General features: G+C 37.6%; 1 protein-coding gene across 1 annotated transcript; it reads left to right on the top strand.

Annotated features, from left to right (window-relative positions):
• Positions 1 to 12,515: 12,515 nt before the first annotated feature.
• LOC120598677 (translocon-associated protein subunit gamma) lies at positions 12,516 to 23,505 on the top strand. Its single transcript, XM_039857668.1, has 5 exons — positions 12,516 to 12,702; positions 13,902 to 14,028; positions 18,415 to 18,513; positions 22,110 to 22,241; positions 23,230 to 23,505. The coding sequence occupies exons 1-5, from the start codon at positions 12,570 to 12,572 to the stop codon at positions 23,294 to 23,296; spliced, it is 558 nt and encodes a 185-aa protein (XP_039713602.1). The 5' UTR covers positions 12,516 to 12,569; the 3' UTR covers positions 23,297 to 23,505.
• The last annotated feature ends 252 nt before the right edge of the window (positions 23,506 to 23,757 follow it).

Here is a 23,757-nt window from a genome sequence, read left to right on the forward strand (position 1 = left end):
AAGCAGTTTGTACAATAGACCGAAGAAATGAGTTTTATCTGTATTAAATCCTCAATCCATGTTTGTCGATTTGATGAATAAATGAAAACAAAGTAGATTTCTTTAATAATAGAAAAGATTCTCTTCGCCTTCACTATAATTAGTAAGGATGTATACTGCAGCATTAGGTATAGGGCTCTGGACCAAGGCTGTGGGGTAGATAAGGACAAGACCCTCCCCATAATAATAAGCCAAGATTAATCAGAAGCATGTGGTAAAACGAGGAAAGAAAATTATAGAGCAGAGGTAAGACCAGAAGAACTTACCTCAGAATGCCTTTTCCACAACCACATGGCGAGTTAATTCAATCATAAAATAGAAAAGTATTAAACATTTGCATAGAGGACCAGAGGAAAGAAAAGTGGAGTGAGTAAATTCTACAGATCCTGTGTGAAACAGAGTGAGTGCCTCTCTCTACAGAGAATATGGTGGTTCACATTTTGGTTACTTTTAAAAGTTATTTCTAGGTTTCATGTGGCCCAGTCTCTGTATAGAGTCCATTTTAAAGAAACATGAGTCTGTCTTTTGAAGTCTTGAAGATTAATACATATCTTTGTTCTTGGTGTTTTTAAAGAGCCAGACTAGACACACGACAACCCTCCTTGGCCAGAGCTTTTTCTCCAAAGCTCTATATTTTCGGCGGCCACTAAAAATTTCTCCTACTCACTCTGGTCCATGCAGTGGTCCCTCTCTGCCTCCCCTCTCCCCCCACTCCAGCTGTAGGTGACTGTGACCGTCAGGATTCCCATTCCTAATTGCCAGCTATGCCAGGCCACTCTAGGATTCTGGAGAACTCTGTGTTCGTTCCCCCTCCCAGTCTTCCTCACTTCCCACAGAGCAGAGTTTTTGGGTCCTCTGGGTTGCGTGGTTCTTCTCCTCTGACTGCCGTGTGAAAAAAGACCATGGAACATTTCCACTCTGCTTTACATTCATTGGTAGTTGGATATAATTTTCTCTGGGGACAGCTTGAGTAGCTGGGGGCAGAAGGGACTCAACCTAGAGTAGAAGTGGAGGTAAGGGACGAGGAAGGACTTGTTTTCCTGCAGGTCGGTCAGCTAGGGACAACTTTGTAAATCAAAATGTGAAACCCCAGATTCGTCTATGTTAAAATTCAATCTGTTGAATGGCAATCTAAACAAATACCGTCTTTTCTCTCTGAGACCAGTGTTATATTATAGCCTTCATGATCAAGTTAATTCTTCTTGACTTCCCACCATCCCCATTCTGATTGTCTTGGGCCTTATAGAATATAGTCATTTCCCCTCACCTTAAACCTTGATGTAGTTGACAGGCCAGTCTGTGTGACTTGTGCTTATTAAAGCACACGCTTTGGCCCAGTAGCTCCACTTCTAGGAGTTTATATCAAAGAAATAATCAGAGATGAAGGCAAATATTTATACTCAATTTTGATTTACTTATAATAGTGAAAAAATAAATATGATCTAAATGTCCTCAAATCAAGAAATGGCAAAAATTTTTTGGTAAGTTATATAATGAAATAATATATATCTGTCAGAATTCTGATATCAAAGAATATGTAATGACATAAAGTGTTTCTAATTTAGTTTTAACTAAAAAACAAGTGTGAAAATTCTATTTGAAGTATGGTATCAGTTTTTTGTATGTATATAAATATGTACCTGTGTGCATACACGCAACGCATGCACACAATTTGGTACCCATGGATAGTAGAAATATATGTATTTATTTATCTTCGCATTTTATCATGAACATATGTTTATTTTATAATCATAAGCAAATAAATATTATTTATAAAATAAATAAAAAAGAATACTTCTTAGCAGAGTAACTGGTAAAAAAGGAAGCTAGAATAATCTAAATGATTAACGCTATGGGAATGATTAAATAAATGAAGGTGCATTCATATACCTCATCCCTGCTGGGGACTACTACACCTCCAGCTCCTGCCTCCTGCCTCCCGAATGTGTGGGAGGTACCTGGTTTCTCAGGCCTAGAATTACTCCCACCTGCTCCTCTCTGCCCTTTCACGACCTGCTGCTTGTGATGATACGACTGTCGACCTCTTACCTGCTTGGACGTGACTCTGCCAGCATTTCTTCTTTGTTTGGAGAACTCCACTTCTGCCATGCAGTCCAGTGGAGCTGTCCCTCGTGCATCATTCTAAGTGTGGTCCCCAGACACCTGTTTAGATACTCTCTCCCCGTGACCACAGTGACTGGTTCAGCGTAAGCAACCCCAATGCCCACTAGTAATTTTCTTCAGAAGCCATCGGGGAACCTACTATCTCCATCTCTGGGAAGAACAGCTGTAAGCCAGAGAGTCATATGAGCAGTTCTTTTAGGGAAGTAACCATATTAGAGGAAATGGTGCCAACACAGATGAGTAGGGATGAGAGAAGACGAATAAGAAAGTCCTAAAGACATAGTTCGAGCCTCTGGATTTGGTAGAGGCGAAACTTTTTTTTTTTAACCTCAGTTAATAAGTGTCTCCCTTTCTTCCCTCCCCTTCTCTTTCCCTTTCTTCTTTCTTATTTCCATTTTAATTTTTTTCTGTTGTTGATATTTTCTTAAGATTGTTTGAGAAAGAGCTCTGCCATTCGTAACTGAAGGAGATCTAACTCAGTTACCCTCCCTTAGTTTGGTGACCTGGCTTTTGCAAAGAACCACTTGGTTTTGCATGCATGCCAAGCAAGTCTGAACTGTTTCCTGAGAACCTCCTGATTTAGAGGGTGTGGTCTTACCCAAGCCTTTTCCCTCCCTTTCTGGGCATTTTCTGTCCTTATTTGCTAGAAACTTCTTCCTACTACCAGCAAGAGAATGAGATCAGACATATATTATTTAACATTTACAGGCACTAAAAATGTTTTGAAAGCACTTTTGATGACATAGCAAAATACTTGTAATATATGACCTCAATTATTTTCAGTTTGTAATAGTCATAGAAAACACTAGCAGGAAATATATCAAAATATAAACAGTGGTTATAATCTGAGTGATAAGATTATGGATGATTTATATATTACATTTTCTAATTTTATAAGTGGACATGTAATTATTTTGTGATTAGAAATAATAAGAGTTATAAATATAAATACATAAATTGAAATTGTAGTACATTCATCCAAAAGGCAATTTTGTAGCCATTAGAAAGAATGTTTTGAAGACATTTCAGTGACATTGAAAAAATGCTCATAACAGAACAATTGGTAAGGTAGACAAAACTGTATATAGCACTGATCTCAATTATGTTAATTATAGATGTGCAAATAGATGCATAGGAAATGACTAAAGAAATTGTTTCAAATATCTTTGTTACCTCTGATAGTTATCTTTGAGTTATAAGATCATAGTTAATTTTTATTTCTTCTTTACATGTGTTTGTGTTTTCCAACTTTCAGGATTAGAATCCTTTTATAATCATAATACGACAAAAATGTTACACTGGTGGAGAAGAGGTTTGAAAAAGCAACTGTACCTCATTCCCACTCTTTTAATATAGCGTATCTGACACCTCTCCTTTCTCAAATCAGGGCCTGAAGTCCCCTCTGTCTTTTCCAGGGAAAGTAGTAGATGGGGGTCCATTTCTACTCTAGGCAGACTGAGGTTTTGTAAACTTTCACCGGGTGTGACTCTGTCTTATTACAGCCAAGTTCCCCTGCTTTATCTCTCGATTCAGCTAGGCGTGTGCGCACGTGCACGTAACACACACACGCACACACACACACACCACACACGCACACAATGTTTGTTTATTTAGAAATAATTAAAGCAGACGTTCTCACAAATGTAGGAAGTAAATTTGGAAATACAGCAAAAGAAAAATAGAAGTTTACATAACGTATTTTGAAAGCAAACCACAAGTCCTGCACTGTGCTAAGTACTTTATGTACATTTTCTCATTTGATCTTTTCAAAATCCCAATGGAAAAAGTAACATCATTTCCTTCAATTAATAGATTAGCAGAATAGAGTGTTAGAGAGAGATTAAATAACTTACTCAAATTCACACAACCAATAATAAGTGGTTGAAGTGGAATTTGAACCAAGGTAATTTTGCTCTAGGGCTTATGCTGTTAACGAATATGTATTTGACAAACCGTGGTAATATATACCATGATTTTTTTATTAACTCTAATGCCTTCTTAGTTGAGAACCAGTGAAACCCTTGTCAAAGGGTGGTAAGGGAAAAGTTTCAGAAAAGTTTTTTTTGTTCATTATCTGATTTTGTACCATTTCTTGATGTTCCTTTGTATGAGATGAATAGCTAATGTACAACAGAATGAAGACTTCTTGGGATCAAAGGTTTTAAAATTAATTGTAGAAAAAGCTCTACTTATCTATAATTGATTGGAGTTCAGACTCTAAATACACAGCGATTGGCAGTTATATGGGGTTATAGATATGTTTGCTCTTTCCAGCTCCTGCATAGATCTGTGTAGAAAAAGAAGATAAGGTTGTTTTCTAAGGTGTTTGCTGTGAAGTTATGGGTACATTTTCCAGTTGTTTCTCATTTCGTTCAGTGTTGCTGGGCTATGAAGCAGTTTAAAGATCACATCTGTCTATGGCCATGCTACCCTGAACAAGCCCAATCCCGTCTGAACTCAGAAGCTAAGCAAGGTCGGGCCTGGTTTTAGTGCTTGGATGGGAGACCACTTAGAAAGTCCAGGTACAATAGGGATAAAAAAATTAAAAAATAAGAGATCGTAAGCTGACAAGGTCCTTGCAATCTGTGAGGTCAACCAAGGGTTGCCTTGCCTAAAAAACAAACAAAAAAGTAAATAAATAAAGATCACCTCCGTTTTTGCTGGTTAGGGAGCAACACTGAGTTTAAGACTTACCTGGAAAAGTTATCTCGATTTTTCCAAAATTATTACCAATCTGGTACTAATTCTTGAGGTCTCTGGTAGGAGCCACCACACTTTTACCCCTTGACTCTTTCGTGTAGGCATGAGTGGGCAAAGCTACTCCAAGAAGCAGTGAGGGACAGTGGTCGGTGCAGGGCCAGAGAAGGAATATCCGAAAAGTGGGAGGAGAATCCTCCAGTTGCATTGGAAACCAGAAAATAGAAACTTTCCAGTGCAGGAGATGTTCAATGGTGTTAAAAGTAGTCAAAAACTGAGGGGAAAATGTTGGTTAGCAATTTAGTAGGCTGTTTCTGGAGCAGATTCAGAAGAGAGGCAGGGGTAGAATTCAGGTTCCCCTGTGGTTAGTAGCAAGTGGGAAGTGAGAAGCCGAGTGAGTCCCAGCAGACTCTTTTCTTTTTTTTTTTCCGCAGTGAAGGGCAGATGGGAAGTTTAAATATGTCACAGAGTGGAGGAAAAGTGTGCACACGTGTGTGTGTGTGCACGCACATCTGTGCACTGGAAATTAGAAAATTGAGAAGGTTAATAAATTGAGCAGGAAGCAACACATCAAGAGAAAAGAGAGAAGAACTACCATTATTGAGAGCTTGCTCTGTTCCAGGCACATTATTTGCTAGGGCCTCACATTATTTGTTTCATTTATTGTGCATAGCAATGTTGGGAGGAAAGCGAGACTCAGAGAAGGTGAGTAATTTTCCCAAGATCACACAGCTATTACTCCAGTAGATAAAACAGACAGATCTTTCAGACTCTAAAGACCCATAAGTGTTATTCATGGAAGAAAGGGAAAAGAGCAAAGGATATTTAATACACAAAGGTCCTAGAGGAGGTGGTTGGTGTCAGAATAAAAAATATGGATTAGTAAGACAGAAGGGCATATCTAACCCAGAGACAAAGGAAGATGCTATCAGAAAGTACTGTAGAAGGAATTACAACTTAATTTTATTTTGTTTCCTGGATAAAAATAGCCGAGGCTGGCGTCGGTGTCCAGCTAGGTTTCTAGGAGACCATTGATGATTTCATTGACCTTATATTGATAGAAGCACATCCTCCTATTTTTTAGCCTTTTATTGTGTCTGGTTTTGACTGTCTCCCAAAATAATCTGAAATCACATACCGTGCTATTGCATGTCTGTGGACTTGTATAGCTATTCCTTTTACACAGAATTTCCTTCCTTTTCTATATATGAGATGTATGGAAATGAACACTACTAGTTAATTGGCAAAGCAAATGAAATAAATACTGAGATTGAATAAATCGTTCTAGAATTTGGTCTTATGATTTTTATCTACTGAGTTATTGTTGGGACATGTGAAATAGAAGAATTTTTAAATAGAAGAATTTTTAAATAAAAACTCTAAGAGGTGAGCAACAAATTACAACTGAGCTTTTGTATCATCTAAGCCATTCCAGTTGAAATTCATGACCTACTTTAATATTACATTCTGTTGCCATAGTGCTTAGGTTAGATGTGTAACTAAAGAAGATTGATTTTCAGTGCAAATCTTAATTTTTATTGTGCCCTGCAGTGCTGCATGGATGATGCATGTGTGATAAGTCTCATATTTAGGAGATTCCAGGGGGAGTTTTGAGGGTTAAAGTATTATCACCTCTATCAGTGGTTATTAAGATAATACATTTTCTGTAGATGTGTATCATTTTCTTAAAGAAGTAAGTGACTTTATGAATATCCTTAGGCACAAAAGAAGCAGGCTCTAGTTTGCGTGGGTCACATCATTATTTCCTAAAAAGGAAAATATTTATCTTGGAAAACATAAGCTTCAAGCTCAAAGACAAATGCTTGTCCCTCAAATGTTTTAATGCCTCATTTGGTTTAAAAATCAATTGCACAGTAAAGTGCTCATTTAGAATTCTCAAGACCTTATCATTATACAAAAATAACCCAGCCCACAAACATCTCCTATCAATGGTAGGATATGTGTTTGATGGTGGGGTGGGGAGGGAGAAGGGGCCTGACCAAGTCTAAGAGCCAATATTTCACAGCATTCTCTGCAAAAGGGTACATTCCTTGCTGAATGGTAAGGTGTTTTTCATTATACCTGTGGTATTAGAATTTGTAATGAGAAATATATATTTGGTCTTCATCCAATTTTCCTGCACAAAGCTCCAAAAATCCTTGGGATTTTCTAAGTGTCGAGAGCTGAAATGGTGTCTTTTGTTATGTTAATGAGGTGACTTTTGGAAAGCCCCTAGGTAATTTAAGGATGAGGTCTGGTTGCCAGGGGAACCAACCGATATTACTTTGGTTGAAACTTTCAGTCCCACCTCCTGACCTCCAGATTGAGGAGAACAGGGGGTTTAATGGCCAATGATTTAATCAATCATGCCTATGTAATTGAGCCTCCATGAAAACCCCCAAAAAGGGAGTTCAGAGAGCATCCATGTTGGTGAATGAAGACACATCCACAAACTGGGCCCCAAAGTCCATGGGGACGAAAGCTCTTTTGTTTGGGACCTTACCTTATGTATCTCTTCATCTGGCTATTCACTGATATCCTTTAATATCTTTTGTATTAAACTGGTAATCTAGTGAGTATGATGCAGGACAAGGCAAATTCCCTAGAGTGTGGGCAGCTCAGCCCTGCACTAAGAGGGTTCCTGACTAAGTGTAGGAAAGAATTCAAATGCGTGCCAGAGTTAGAGTTTTTTAAAAAAAGTTTATTAAAGAAGTACAGAGAAAAGACAGGGACAGAAAAGCAAAGACAAAGAGCCAAGGCAAGAAGCAAAAACAAGAAAAAAAGCCCAAGTGTTTGGGGAATTTAGTTTATATATCATTCTTAGTTTCTGTGAATTACAGTTTAAAGACTTTGTTTACCCATTTTCCTTTGATGGTATGGGCATACAGTGTGAAAGGATTAAAGTATGTAATGAGAAAGGGAGAGAATATGTAGCATGAAAGACCTGTTAGCAATTCCCAGTGTTTGATCCTTAGGTTCTTCATGGATTTAGCCATAGGGAGTGAATGATTTTATTTTGCATAGGGTGTGACTTAAAGACTCTGTTTTCCTGTTTTCCCTTCATGGTAGGTAAATGGTTTGTTTGTAACCCCAGCAGAAATCTTCCTTTGTTCTGCAGGTTTCCTCCTGGTCTGGCCATAGGGTTATTCAGCATACTGCAGTCTCTGAATATAGCTTTATTTAACATTTTAGCTCTCTTGCCTCCTCCCTACATTAAGTAGACTGGTTTCCTGAATTCTGTGAACCGTTCTAGAAAATTAATCAAATCCAAGGAGGGGGTCATGAGAATCTTTGATCTATAGGGAGTTGGTCAAACACAGGTATAACCAGGACTTGGGTTTGGCATCTGAAGTGCGGGCAGTCTTGTGGGACTGAGCCCTTAACCTGTGGGATCTGACACTATTTCCAGGTAGATAGTGTCAAAATTGATTAAATTTATGGGACACCCAGTCAATGTTGGTCAGTGTCCAAGAAGAATTGAGTTAATTGCTTGGTGGTATGGAGAAAACCTACAATCTTAATTTTTTTTCTATATTGTATGTATTTAAGTCTCTGTAAATTTAGGAGTTTAAGGGGCAGATTAAACTCCAAACATGTTGTGTTTGGCTTACACAATATTTATTGTTGATTCTGCCTATCTAATCTATCTCAGTTTGAATGCCTTTTGGCAAGTGAGTTTTTCAGTCATATTGACCCCACCACTGTCTCATGTCCTATACCTGGCACATTTTGCTCATTACCTGGCCCATTTCGCAATTACTATAAAAGGAACTGATTTCCTTCTGTTCTACTCTGAACAATTCTGTGGGTTTTTCTCACATTAAATGTATTGAGTTCTTCACACCAAGCTATTCTCTAATTTTTGATGGACAACAACTGGGTATCCCACAGTTTAACTCTATTCTGACACTAACTGCCAAGAGTTAGTAAAAATCCCACAGTTTAAGGGCTCAGTCCCATAAGACTGTCCTTCACTTCAGATGCCAATTACAAGTCTCAGGTTATCACTTGTTCTTCTGACCAATCGGCTATATAAATCGAGGGTTCCTATGACCCCCCTCTTGGGTTTGATAATTTGCAAAGACAGCTAACAGAATTCAGGAAAATACTTTAGTTACTATTATTGGTTTATTAAAAAGCATACAACTGTGGAGGAAAAAGGGGCTCCATAATAAATCTGACAAATCCATTGACCGAAAGTAACCTCACAAGGTGATGTGATCACAGATTACTAACTGGGCAGGTCATGGTGGGTAGTCACATTCCTGGCCTATAGCTTCCTTAGTAAAAGGTTAATCTTTGCCTTTGGAGAGCTCTGTCCATTGTTCTTATGCATCTAGGATAATGCACCTAAGAAATACTAATCTTTACCAATTCCCTTGAAGACATAACCAGAGCATGGTGACCCCCAAACTTCTCATTGTTATCTTGTTGCTTGCATACTATCTCTATTTACTGTAAATGTTAAATGTTAAGTACCCTGTGCCCACCAATGTAAAAGAAGTATATATCACTATTTTACTTTATATCCAATGCTAGAGATTTCCCCATTTTGCTTTCTCCCACTTCATCTACCACCAATGGAGTTCATGTAACCTTCCTACGTTTTTGACTTTGATTCTAAATGTATAAAGAGAACTACAAAATTGCCATTTTCTGGAGCAATTTCTTAATCCTTTGAGATCTTGATATTGGGCATGTCTTCAGTTCAGCTCAAGTAAACTCTAAAATCTCTTACAAACTTTTTCTATAGGTTTTTTTCATTGACACTGTACTATTTGTGCCTCGGTTTCCTCATCTGACAAATGAGGATAAAAACACATATCACTTAGTGTTGCTGTAAGGATTAAATTCGTTTATGTGAAGGGCTGAGTATATAACAAAGACTCAATAAATGTTGGTTATTATAATCATAATTATAACAATTGTTATTTGGATACTTCCAAGGGTTTAGCACAGTACCTTTCAGGTAGTAGCTGTTCAATAAGTATTTGAATGAATACGTGAATCAATGAGTTAATCATACACCAGTGCCTAAAATATGTAGTTCGACAAAGTAAATTGTCTTTCAGATAGGACTTTAAAATATTATACCTAGAGACTAATATAAGTGTTTCATCTCTTCTTATGGAATTTATTTCTATGAGATTTCCGTTTCAAATGGGCTTCATAACAGGAGCTCCCCCACCCGCCATAGTAGCCCTGGATGAGCCATTTGTTATTGTTCATAAGTTCCCAGTGAAAAGCTAGCAATGATTTTCTTTATTGGCTAGGCAACTTGCAGTGTCTGCCACAGAAAGGTATATTAATTTTTAACTTGCCAGATTTTCTTCCACTAAGATATCAACAGTGGATGAGAGAAATTTGTTATCCATATCCCTGACAGCAATAAATATCATTGCTTTAAATTCTCTCTCTTTCTCACCAATCTGATAAGTGTAAAGTGATTTAGTGGAAATGTTAAGACTGAAATTCACAGATTTGAACAGGCTGGTATGGAATCAAGTCCATCTGGTTTCCTCGTAAAGTTGAACTAACTATATTGAAACAGACAAAATACATTGCAGATCTTTGGAGAGAATCTATTGTCTATCCTTCCTTTTGCTTTTTAGACATTGTTCACTTTGCTTGTCTAATGTGCCATGACCATATATGCCATATATAAATGATCCTTTGATCTTACTGCTCTTCAAAAGGAATTAGATAACATTTGATATAAGAAAACACTACTCCAGTACTTCAGATGTTCAATCTTCATAATCTTCATTGTAACCCTCATCAAAAAAAAACCCCATCTCTGTCATAAGCATCATTGCTTATCATATTTCTTGAACTTATCCCTATAAAAAATTTAAATCTCTACTGTTTTATATTCTCCTCTGTTTATATTTATTATCTTAAGTTTTTATTCTTGGTTTACAAAGACTATCAATTTTTCTCACTTAGCTCCTTTTGATCATTTCAATTTTAACATTTTTATGTACTTAACATCTCGCACTTTTGTACTTCCTATTTTAATTGTTTAAATATTTTTCAGGTTTAATTCATTTTAACCATTATTGTTTCTTATTTTCTGACTCTTTTTCTTTTAAATATCCTGATGATTTTTGTGTCTTTTGATCTACAGTTTTCTGAATTTATCTTTTACCTTCTTTTTATATATTTAGTTTACAAATAGCAAGCAGGAAATCTAGTTTTAGAGACAGGGCCAAAAGGTTTTGCTAATGAATTAATTATAGATGGAGAGGAAGAGAAAGGAATTAGTGTTGAAACATAGCATTTAAGCCAGAGTAAATGGCTGAAAAAGGGAGTAATTTATTAAGACAGGAAAAACTGAGAGAGGAGTATATTGGAAGAGAAAATAAAGAGTTTTTTCTCTTATCACCACCACCACCACCACCACCACCACAAAAGCATTTTAACAACAAAAAAGGACATAAATGCAGATATTTTAAAATGAATACTTTGTTTTCTGAAAAATTCGCCAGTCTACTTTTCGTTTCTCATTCTGCAGTGAATTGGTGAAAACCGCATTTGACAATGGAAGGATTTATAGCTCAGGAAAACTCACCGTGGTACCTATATAGAGAATAGATTGAAAAAGGTTGAAGACAATGCCATTAGAATGGAAGCTGTGGAGGCAGATTACAGTTTGGGTAAGGTGAGAGAGAAAGATCTACAAATTTGATGATAGAGAGGATAGAGATTGAGGGAGTTTTGTCTGATGTCAGTAACGTAGACGAAAAAAGCTTTGGCTGCGAGAGAAGTGGTTGAGGATTATTTTTTGAAGAAAAAATGATAATTTGGTGAGTTAAAAGCAGTATTAGTTATTTTAATAGGCATATTCAATTTTCTGAGATTCAGAGGACGCCTGTGCAGCCAACATGTTGTCTTTTATGTTTAATTTAGCATGGCTCTGGAGACCACACTACTTTAAAAACTTAGTTGAAATAAAAGTAATAAAATAGTAGTAATTTGTAAATGTTTTAGACACATGTTAAATATTATCTTCATCAATGAGACCATGAATTCCTTAAAAGTGCAAGTGCCTTCTTTGTCGTACAGATGTAACCCTTAATTCCGGTGAAAAGAGCCCCGCCCAGGAGACCAGCCCTATGGGTCTCCCACTCTCAGGTTCTTCATTTGCAAAACGGGGCAATGATATGCATTGCATAGGATTTTTGAGGATATTTAATTAAACAATGGACGTGAAAGGAGAAGGGACTCAACACATGTTAGCTGTATCTACCTTTCTCCTCTTCCTCCTCTTATGCCCCAGGACTGGGCACACACAGAGGGTACTAACTCTGTGGATGATTGTATGACGCAGGACCGGAAGTTCTTATTTTGGAATTCCAGACTTGGAAAGCATTAGTCTACTAGCAGCTGTGAAGTCAATAAGTTAAAATGTCAATAAAGTTTTGTTAATTAAAAAAAGAAGTATCCACTAAACTACAAATCCCACCATTCCAGTGGAAGCCGAAGAGTCAAGTGGCTCGCAAGGAGTGCGGAAGTCTGGACTGCTCGGCCAATCATGCCGAAAGGCTTACGTAGCGACGCCTGGCTGGCCAATCCTGGGGAAGCTTGCTCCGCGCCGCGTGAGTCCCGCCTCCGCGCGCAGCGCTGACGAGTCGCCAGCGGATACGGCGGTCGTGGGGGCGGTGTCAGGGACTTCGCGCCCTCTCGGCACTCGTAGCTCTGGCTCCACCATGGCTCCCAAAGGCGGCTCCAAGCAGCAATCCGAGGAAGACCTGCTTCTTCAGGATTTCAGCCGCAACCTCTCGGCGAAGTCCTCCGCGCTCTTCTTCGGGAATGCCTTTATCGTGTCCGCCATCCCCATTTGTGAGTGCTGGGAGCAGGCGGGTGGGGGAGGCCGCTGGAGGGTCGGGCTGGACGAGGACGTGGCAGGGCCCGGCGGACCAGCGAGAGTAAGCGCTGGGATCTTCGGCTCGCGCTCTCCCCCGAGCTCACCCCGAGCTCGGGAAAGCGCGTGGTCCCTATGGACCTCAGTGTTCTCGTCTGGGATAGTGGTGGGCGGTATTACAGGAAAGTTACTGTGTCGCTTTTTAAAAGTATGCTCGTTCCTGGGCCCCAGTACCTGAGATTTATGATGCACTAGCATTGAGATGGTAGCTCCGAATGTGTATTTAAACAAGCACCCTAGTTAAGATCTGGTGTGAACATCTGCATATAACCTGCTGTCTGTTTTTTTTTCCACACAGCCAACTGTCGTTTGCCATTACGAGGTCATAAACTAGTATCATTATTTTGGAGAAACTAATGAATTAAAAGAGAGGGAGATTCCCATTAACCCTTGCATTGAATGTAGCTTTAGGTGAACCGCTTTACACTGCTGAGCATCATCTTCCTAATTTCATGAGATGTTGGACCACTGCCAAGGGCCAGTGATTTACCTTCTTAAAATTCTTTAATCATCTTATTAGGGCAGTTCTCACTTGGGTGGAAAAACTTTGCAGACTTAGCCAAAATTCCTGAATTTGAATTTCCTGACTTTCACACTGCTGCAGTGTTTTTTGGGCGGTCAAATCCAGATTTGTTTTCCCTTTCGGCCTTAATAAAACTCGTCGTGCAATTAATGTAGTGTGAGACCCTAGTAGTTCACCGGCCGCTCGGAACACTCCCTTGATTTCAAATAATAGCCACGTCAGCACAGAAACTGGTTTAGGACTGCATGTGGGATTTTGGAGTGACCTGTATTTACCATAATAGTACCTTGATGAATAAAATTTGAAGTCTGGATTGTGATTGTGTTGAGCCAGAGTTCTCATTTTAGAAGAAACAAAGAAATCTCATCGGGTCTAGTAATAGGAAGGTTATGTTTTTTAAGTGTTCTGAATTGGGAAGGCTTGGGGCTGTAACTTCTTACTTGATATTTCACTTCTGAAGTTCCTAATGTGTTATATTGTATTCCTTAAGCTCGACTGTATTTTATCAGGCTTAGCTCTAATTATTTCAGAAGGCCTTTATAACTGGGTGGTAATGTTTTGTTTCTTTTTGTACCCCCCCCCATCTTAATTCAGGGTTATATTGGCGAATATGGCATATGGATCTTATTCAGTCTGCAGTTCTGTATAGCGTGATGACCCTAGTAAGCACTTATTTGGTAGCCTTTGCCTACAAAAATGTGAAATTTGTTCTCAAACACAAGTAAGTATATTTCTCAAGCGAAAGTATGTTGCATTTTTATATAGTAGGATGTCTTAAAGACTATTTGTGTGTTGGTGTCAATAAGTATTAATTTGAGATAAATATGTCTGTATTTTGGGGGAAAGGCATCTTAATGCTATGAAGAATTATTAGCTAACTGAAGCAGAGACAGTGATTTCTGATACTGCTATGAAAGTAGGTTTTGAGGGTGGAATTAGAATAGTTAAGCAGTATCCTTAATCATGGGGTTTAATCAGGAAAACAAACCTGCTAAGTAAATTAACATTTCAGAAGCAAATGGAATTCTTTCTGGAAAGAATTGTTCTGGGCCCTTCATGTTCTATTTTTAGATGTGAAAGAAGTTGTCTTTCTTTTTTGTTATTAAACGCTGACATTTTTAATGCTAATTGCATTTTTTTCTTATGAGTGTGTGAAAATGTAAAATATTACTATATTCCCTCTATTTTAAGATCACATATTATAAAATATTTCATTATCGTAATGAGAGTTTTTGGAGAAGAAAATCCAAGTCTCACAACTATACATTTATACATTATAAACAATTGTATGCTCTAGTTTCATAAGGTTAAAATGTGGGGGGAGCAGTCTAAATTCAACATTTGTTATTTCAGAGTGCCATGGTCCTATGGGAAGCAGGTATGAATTAATGTTTAATTGGAAAAGGTGCCCATTGAAGTTGTTTTCATGCACACTTTGCTACTTGATTTAAAATAGCAGGATATTTCTTTGCTGCCTTAATGGAGTCTTGGTGCTATATTTCTTTGGAAGTACTTTCTTAAAGACAGTTGGAATTTTGCTGAGACTTGAAGTACCAGTGTGTTTGTGTGAACTTTGTCTTTTCATTTCCATAGTTCACACTCTAATTTGGACACTGTTTTTATTTGGATTGTTGTAGCAGTCTCCATCTGGTCTCTTAAAAACAAGTTTAGGGCCCTCTCTGCCATGCACTCTATAAAGCACTTTACATAATCCTTACATCATTCATGAGAGAGTGAACTGCAGGTGTTATTTTTGTTTTATGGGATGTAGGACACGTATTCTTATCTGCCATCATTTTTATGTCACTCTCTTACTTAAAACTCACCATGGCTTTCTCTTTTTTCCCTAAGTGTATTAAAGCCAAATTCTTCCAGGTCCCTGGAATATGTCATCTGCCTCCTACCAGTGTGGCCTCATCTTTCAAGATTGGGCCTTAGCTCTTCTAACTTAGCCTTCATGTCATCAGTTGAATATATCTTGTGCCCTCCGTAATTTAGGATTCTCTCCCTGCTTTTTCATTCTTAAGTGCCTGTTATTTTAAGATTTAGGAATCTTTTCCAGAGAAATTCTTCCTAAATTTCTTGTCCCCGTGTTAGGCTCTTTCTGGTGACAAGGAATGGAAACAAATCAAGGTGATATCATTTAAAGGGGATTTATTATTAGGAGGCCATATAACCTCCGTGACTGAAAGTGATCTCAACAGCTTCTCCACTGCTATTCTGGACCCATAGGAGCTCAGGTTGTACGTAGCTGCAGTTTTGTTAGACCAGTAGAGTGATCACTTCATCTTTGTCATCTTTCTGCTTGACAGTCCCTCTTCACCAACTGCCATTCTCAGCCTCTGCTCTTCTGGGCTGTCTTTCTTGTGGAGGCATAGCCATCTGTGAGTGACGAAGCTCTTAACACAGCTCATCTTGTTAATCCGTTTGGAACTCAGTCCCTTTGGGACTTAGCTTTTTTCACTTGATGTGCATGTCCGTTTTCATTCACCTTTATGGAATCGCAATCGTGTTCTTTTTACTTTTTCACTTCTGCTTTTAGCTTGATGAGGGCAACTTCCATTTCTTATATCCCTTACAACAGTTAATGGTACATTTAGTTCAGTAAAAATTTCAGTGAGTTACTGATAAATAGACTCTCTCAGCGTGGAATTTTGTTTAAGTCATAGTTTTGGTTTAATGTTAAATATTGCCACTGACATCGAAACTCCCACAGATTAACAAGAAGGTTAAGGTCAAAGAGCAAGGGTGATGCTGGGTCTGGTTGGGTGATGGTAGTCAGGGAAGATGACTTCAGAGTTGACAGTTTGGATTCCATTCCCTGTTCCGCTGCTCTTACATGTGTAACCATGGGTATATATTTTACCTTTCTAGAATTCAGATTCTTGAGTTGTAAAATGAGAATACTAATGGTACCTCATAGGATGGCGAGGATTAAATATAATGTGTGATAAGCATAGTGTCTGACACACAATAAATGTTTATGTGCAGTGTTGGACAGGTTGGGGGTGAGAGAGCCCTTAGGAATTTTTTTCTTAAGGTGATATGACTTAAAAAATGTTTGCAAAGATGTGTTTAAGGAATTAAATAGATAGTATTTTGATTTTTTATTCTGGAAAATTTCTGACATACTGATGTAAAAAAAATACTAGAAAAAGAACAGTTGATTTTGTGGGTTATCACAGTTGGCTGAGTGCTGGATCACTGGAGTGGCCTCTGTCTTGTTTTAGAGCATTCAGTTCTGAGTGCGGTTTATTTTCTAAGAGCCCTAAGATGGTGGGTAGGGCATCTTCTTCATGAACTGTAATATACCTATAGTGTGGTTGTGGAATACTAAATTTGAGACCTAGAAGAAAAGTTAACGATCTGGTTCATCCTTTTCAGGAAGATTTGTCATATGGACAGATGATTGATTGACTATTTGTCCTGAAGATGCTGGGAGATAACTAACTCTTGAAAATGGTTTCTTCCTGTGTCCTAGAGTCCTGACAGTTAGGTGTGTGTTCCCGCCCCCCCTCCCCCGTTTAGTTAAGAAAGGTTTCTGCTGTAAATTCTGTCCATTTCTTTTCAGCTGACCTTTCTTAGAAAAATAAGTGATATTATGTGAAGTTCAGAAACACTTACTGAGTGTCTGGTCTGCTAAACAGGTTCAGAGGTGAGAGTCTCTGCTCTTCATATCAGAACTTTTATATCACATAATAAAATGAGTTGGGTTAAGTTGGATTTTTGGAGGGAAAAGTACATTATTGTGTCCTAAAGTATCTTAAAAAGACAGCTGTCTGCCCCCTTAGCTGCCTTTTTCTTTAGGTTTCAGAGCTTAATTTTCTTTTGTTTATTTTTCTTAGACAAATAGATTTTTCTCCTTCTAGTTATCAATTTGTGGAAAAATACATTAGTTGAAGCTGATCTAAAGTTTTCTTTTTAACAATGTTGATTCTAACTTGGATCGTGATTGAGAGAGATGGCGACATAGGTAAAACCAGACAGAATTTGTGCTTGCTTTGTATTCTGGAGGCTCTGCTGGTTAAAGAAAGGTTGAAAACTATTGCTGTGGATGATCTTGGGCTTTCTTCTCAGGAATCCATCCAGATTTCTCTACAGTTTTCCTTGGCATACTGACCAGAACTAAATATAGCATGGTCACGAGGGATTGATTAATTCAATATAGAATGAATAGATTTCTATGTCTGTGTTCCACATCCTGTTGCCTTTAACACATCTTAGTATTGTGCTGAATGTTTTCATATGGGACTATATGGGTAATTGTTACGTGTTGCTTGTGATCAGTTCTTTTTCTTGTATATTTATGGCTTGTCAAAAACGTGTTGAATTTAAATGTCATAATCTTTGGGAAGCATTTTGTATTTCATCATACTTTAAATTTTATCCTTTCTTTCACTAGCAACCCCACGTGATAAATTCACCATATGGATTTTTTGATGAGTATACATTTAATTTTTCTTTTCTGACTTGTCACTAAAGATTCTAATCTGGTATATTGAATACCACTTCCAGCCTTTTCTGGCTGATTCCATATTGTTTCAATCATCGTACCATTTAACTAAAAGTGGTGTGGTCTATCCCTGACCACATGGTGTTTTTTTTTATTTTTAGTGAAATTGTTTTTTGGAGTAGAATTAAAATCATTTCTTTAAGATAGTATAGCTGTTAGTTCCTCTTTGTTTTTTAAGCCTAATTTTCTCTCCTGTTATTTACTGGAATTAAAATTACATATCATTTGCTAATGCCTTACCAAATTAATCTGTTGAACAGTTAAATTATAGATTAAGACAAAATGGAGTTATAATGATTCGTAACGAAATTTTGCTAATAGCATTTGACTTTTATTTTCATATTACATACCTAAACTTTGGAAGATTCTCCCTTTTAAGCAAAAAAGCACATAACTAATAAACCACATGTTGGAAGTTTCTTGAGCTCTCTTTGGCTAGTAGAGTATAATAAATTTGGAACTTTCTGTCCAGTTTATTTTCTTGAAATGTAAAGTATCATACAGTTGCCAATATAAAATATGAGTACAGAGTGTTTCTGAGAATGTGATGTTCCCTCCTGGAGTATGTGGAAACTTCTTTTCTTTTCCTTCCAGAGTAGCCCAGAAGAGGGAAGATGCTGTTTCCAAAGAAGTGACTCGAAAACTTTCTGAAGCTGATAATAGAAAGATGTCTCGGAAGGAAAAAGATGAAAGGTTTGATTCCTTATTTAAAGTGCTTGTTGGTAATCACAAAAGGGGATACCTTGTGGAAAATAAGTTTCTGATTTCTCCTTAGAGAATGTAGGTAGGTATTGGAAATGTCTGAAGCAAACATTGGTATCATAGAAGACAATAATGGGAATAATTGACTTTTTGAGTTTTATTACTACCAGATACTTTTTGGTGTGCTGTACACAGTTCATTTATTTCTCTAAAGAGCCCTAAGAGGTAGGTACTGTTGTTACATCTCAGGAAACTGAGATAGAGAAAGCTTGGGTAACTTGCCCAAAGCCGTAGATTAGTGTGTGGTAAAGCCATGATAAGAACATAGGCAGTCTGGCTTGAGAGCTTGGTTTGAGAGCTTATGCTCATAACTGTTCTGCTACAGAGCTTTGTCCAGTGCTGGCTCTGCCACTTGATAGCTGTGTGATTTTGAATGTATCACCTAACCCCTCTGAGTCTGAAGCGTTTACATTGGGTTGTATGTTAGCATTTTTAGATGGTGGTATTTCTTTCCTGAGCCTCCCTGTGGACATCCAGTCTGGGTTATTTGCTTTGGTTGGGAAAAAGAAAACTCAGTTTGTTTCCTGTTGCCCAATCCTGTGCCACATTTGTTAGGCCTACCCCCACCCCAGTTTTTCCTGTTAGCTCCTCTTAGAAGGCTTAATTAAGAGTCTAACATCTGAGTAGCAGAAGTCTCTGAATGATTGAGTAAACTTGTGCTTAAGAGTTGCCAGATGGTTGAATAGAGTTGATGAGTTGAAGTTGTTTTCATGGATCTTAAGTTTCAATATCTACAAAGTGATTTGTGAAATGGAATTTTTATCTTACTTTGCTCTAAAAAGACATTGTGGGGACTTGCAATATTAAAATGCGTATAAAACAAAGCAATACAATTTTAAAAGATCAGAAACCATTTAAAAATAAGAAAAGGTAGTTGAATAAGGACCTCAGAGTTAGTTACACCAGTTGAGCACTAAACTTAACTCAGCTTCCAAGTTGTCAGGGGAAACATCTGAGGTCATACAGCTTTCAGTGCCCAATGAGAAGCAGCACGCAAGTCCTTCTGAAAAGAAACTTTCCTGGCACTGGACCTTGGAAATGGACCTTATCAAATGGTTTCTTATTTAAGGGACACTGAGTAACTTAATGAACAATGTCTTTTACAGTGGTTTTGGAAAGGCACCAAAACATTGAAATGGTTATCTCTCATGGATCTTTTGTAAAACTGAAGGCACAATATTAAAATCTTGACAAGTCCTTTTTTCAGGGAACAGCTTTAATGAGTTGTGGCTACATAGCTTTCTGATTGCAAATTTTTGTATAGGGACAGAGGTTAGAGAATCTAGCATACTTTTTAAAAATGCATATTAGAATAGCAGTTCTTAAACTGGAGTGCACATCATAGTTACCCAGTTTCAAAATGCTTCTTGTAGCTCCTGTAGGGTTTAGGCAATTAATTACATTAGAGAAATAAGTGGGTTTTATACATCTGCCCACTGCAGACTTGCCTGATTTGATCTGGTAGTTGTTCTTGATCCTGAGATGTCTCTCAGAATCTTGCATGGTATTCAGGTTGTCAGTACTAATGGATCACAGTGGGAATTGGAAATGAACCAGATATTTAAAAGTAGGATGAAGTGGAGGTTTTATTGATAACGTAAAATACATGGTGTCAGAAGATTATAAAATTTCTTTTTTTGTCATCAGTAGAAATTTATACCATTAGTATTTCTCTCACAAAAGCCACACTGGATGCAGTTGTACCCAGGTTTGTACTCATGGTTGACCCTGATAACGGACTAAGACCCCTGTTATGATCTAATAGTTTTCTCCTTCAAAGGATAAATTGCTTCCAAAAGATTTGATTTAAGAGAAGGCTTATCAGCACCACTTTGTCTAGATGTGTATCTATCAAAGCTCCATTTACAATCATTTAGAATATATGCTCCATGCCACTTTGAAACTGCTTTGCTGTCCATCCAAGGATGGAAATTAGCAGAGAAGAATCAGAAATTTATTAACATCTGTCCCAGGGTGTGAGTGTTATTTCTTCTTGATTTACCAATGCTCTGTCATTTAGCATTATCTGATTGTAACAGTTGTTGAGTTTGGTCTCAACTTTTTTTGTTGTAGGAAGTGCTCCTTGGAAAAATGACTCCTTGCTTGGGAAGTGTTTTCCCAAACTAGATGGCCTGCCCGTGGAGCTTTGGGAGAACTATTGCCAATGAGGCCGCTTGGGGTCCTAAATTTTTTCATGAACTAGAGTACGAGTGGACTAGAAAAAGTTATAAAAGCTGTCTGTTCCAACTGTCCACATACTCATATTAGGAGCTGGGATAACCTGAAGGGTTGAGATAATTCTTTCATGAAAACTGTTTTGAAGATGTTTCTGATTCAGGGCATGACAGGTGTTAGGGAGAAATGCTGTGATGGAGGTTGTATAATTTAATCATCCAACATTTGTTGACTATAACGTGGCAATTTCCAATGACTTAGCCATAGTGCTGTCCTTAGGGTTAGTGGAGGGTATCTGCTGACCCCAGAGTATTATCTTTTGGGGGTCAAAGCATCAATGGCAGTGGCTTTCAACCTTTTTGATAGTGACCCACAGTAAAAAAAATATATATGTATATATATATTTTACTTTTTGACCAAATATACTCATACTTACACAAATGCAAATGTTTCACAAAACAGTAATTACCCTGCTGTGTGTGGTGCATGTGATATTTTTCTGTTCTTTCTTATTGTAATTTTTCTTTTTAAATGCTGGTCTTAACCCACTATTATTTTCCCTGAGCATTGGATCTACTCAGTTGATTTTTATATCTCACTAATGGATCACAACCTACCCTTTTAAAAACTGCTTTACAAAGTTAATTAACCAAGAGAAAGAAAGGCTTCCTTATTCATAGGCACCCTGGAACTTCCTGTTGCCTGTGTGAAGAGGTAAGAGAGGAGGTTGATAAAATACTACTAAATTAATAAAATAGTATAATGGGTCCAGTGGATTAAATAAGAAGTAAATGGATTTTACAAAAGTTAAATCCTAATGATCAAGTAAATTCTTCGCTTGAATTAAGTGAAGATGGCTAAAATAGTCACAAACAGGTCTGCTTTTGTGAGACCACAGCTAGCTTTTGCCTTTGAGATTGTCTTCTCTTAAAGTATAATTAATATTGAAGGCTGTAATCTGTAGGCTGGAAAGGGTCTCAAGCCAGCAAACAGCCAAGGAAGTTCTATGAGGCTGCTGATTGTCGAGTTTTTTTTAGGTGAGGACCTAGAGAAAGATATCTGTTTGGGCTACTGATGAAACCAAGCCAATTGCAATTAGTCACTCCCTCCAAAGCCCTGACTGCCTGTGGAAAAAGGTAACATACCCAGCAACTGTTTTTTTCAGCATCAATAGAGTGAAATATCTTTTTCAGTATTAAAAATGGGACAGTGCCAACTAAATTTAATATTAAAAACATTCTGCCCAGAACACTAAAGGAAAAACTTACCTTACAATGAACTAGAGCCATGTGGTATTAAAATTTTTTTAATACATATTTATAAACTCGATTGATTTGTTTCCACGTCTACAGAATCTTGTGGAAGAAAAATGAAGTTGCTGATTATGAAGCTACAACATTTTCCATCTTCTATAACAACACCCTATTTCTCGTCTTGGTCATTGTTGCGTCCTTCTTTATATTGAAGAACTTCAACCCCACAGTGTATCCTTTTAAAGGTCAATTGTGTGTGTGTCTGTGTTTTGATTGTTTTTAAGAAGTCTAGAAACAGTAGTTTGTTTTGGTTTTGTATGGGGAGTCAGTCTGTTAAACAACTCTGTGACCTTAGGCAAGTTTGTGGACATTTAAAGTAAGGGCTTTTGTTTTGATTTTAAAGTTCTTTTAAATTTATAAATATGACTTTGTGATACGTAACAAGCAGTCTTACATATGTGATTATACTTGCCTATTTTTAAAAAATTTCAAGGAGCAAAAGCAAACTCTCCTTCTTTGATAGCTCTTGGCGCAAGCCATGTGTCTGCTGGTATTTTGGGGCTTTGGGATTGTGTGGATAGCCAGTGTAGTTCAATAGGCACATTTCATAATATCTTAGTGTTTCAGACTGCTCTTCGATTGAGCTTTTGGGCAAGAATCAATCTTCTCTTTTCAAGGTAATTTACTAATGAAAGTGTCCTCCAAGGATGTGTAGCCAACTTTTTAACAGTTGGAGATTTTGATGTAATAAAATATTAACTTGTACCTCTGGGAACACAGGAGTGGTTTGCCCCAAGCAGTCTAGTCCTGAGGCTGGGAGTAGCTGTGAACTTTCAGAACGTCCCTACTTTTAAAGGCCAGCTGTAGTCAAAACCTTGATGGACTGGGGGAAAAAGGAAAACAAGTCTCTTCTTCCTCCCCATATACTTTGATCAACTCTTCTCCTGAAAGTTAAATGGAATTCAGATGTTTTTGTGATTCTGTGTTCTAGGTTTCTTGTCTCAAGTGTTTTCTTAAAATTGGAACATATTTCCTGTGAATGTTCTTTATTCTTTATAGTTTTCTGTCTTGTAAATTGTGTTTGAAGACAATGGGACTGCATATCATTGTCATTACACGGAGTGTCAGGAGGAAAACGGTACCTTCCGAAGAGATGGGCTCTTATGTTGAAAAACTAATTTTCAGTTCTTAATTTTTCCTTAACATCTAATTCTTACAGGAACTATATTCTGTCCATAAGTGCTTCATCAGGTCTCATCGCTCTCCTGTCTACTGGCTCCAAGTAGACCACGTCAGCTTCGCCCCTGGCTTTGTATCTATGGGTGGCCTGTGGTATATGAAAAAGTAGCAGGGTGGTCAGGGTGGGAGACACATGAGATGTTTTTATAGTCTGGAGGTTGAGGGTTTGAAAAGCCCAGCAAAATATAATTCAATATTTGTTTATTGGCTCTTTTTTTTTGAAAGACTGTTGAAATTAAATGAATTGAAAGGGAAACTCAGAGTACCAGGACATTTATTAATTAAAAGGCCCAAAGTGTCTCGCAATGTGCTATAATCACAAGAGGAGAAAATAACTTGTTTCCTTGATTTGTCAGAGGTCACAGTAACCTGGACTGAACTGTTATTATTTATAATAGTAGCAAGAAGTAAATAAGTGGTTCTTTGTGTTCCAAGTACAATATTATAACTTTTTTTGAACCTCAAAATACCAGAATGAATCCCGCCCCCCCCCCGCCCACCTTGCCTT

This window comes from Pteropus medius, unplaced genomic scaffold (genome assembly GCF_902729225.1).
Source record: "Pteropus medius unplaced genomic scaffold, Ma_sr-lr_union100, whole genome shotgun sequence".
Lineage (NCBI taxonomy): Eukaryota > Metazoa > Chordata > Mammalia > Chiroptera > Pteropodidae > Pteropus > Pteropus medius.

What these genes read in the sequence shown, in the direction of transcription:
- LOC120598677 (XM_039857668.1), top strand. Translation starts at nt 12,570, where the DNA reads ATGGCTCCCAAAGGCGGCTCCAAGCAGCAATCCGAGGAAGACCTGCTT. An exon ending in CGGAAGGAAAAAGATGAAAG is followed by an intron (nt 18,514 to 22,109) that starts GTTTGATTCCTT and finishes CCACGTCTACAG; the next exon opens with AATCTTGTGGAAGAAAAATG. An exon ending in AAGAACTTCAACCCCACAGT is followed by an intron (nt 22,242 to 23,229) that starts GTATCCTTTTAA and finishes TAATTCTTACAG; the next exon opens with GAACTATATTCTGTCCATAA.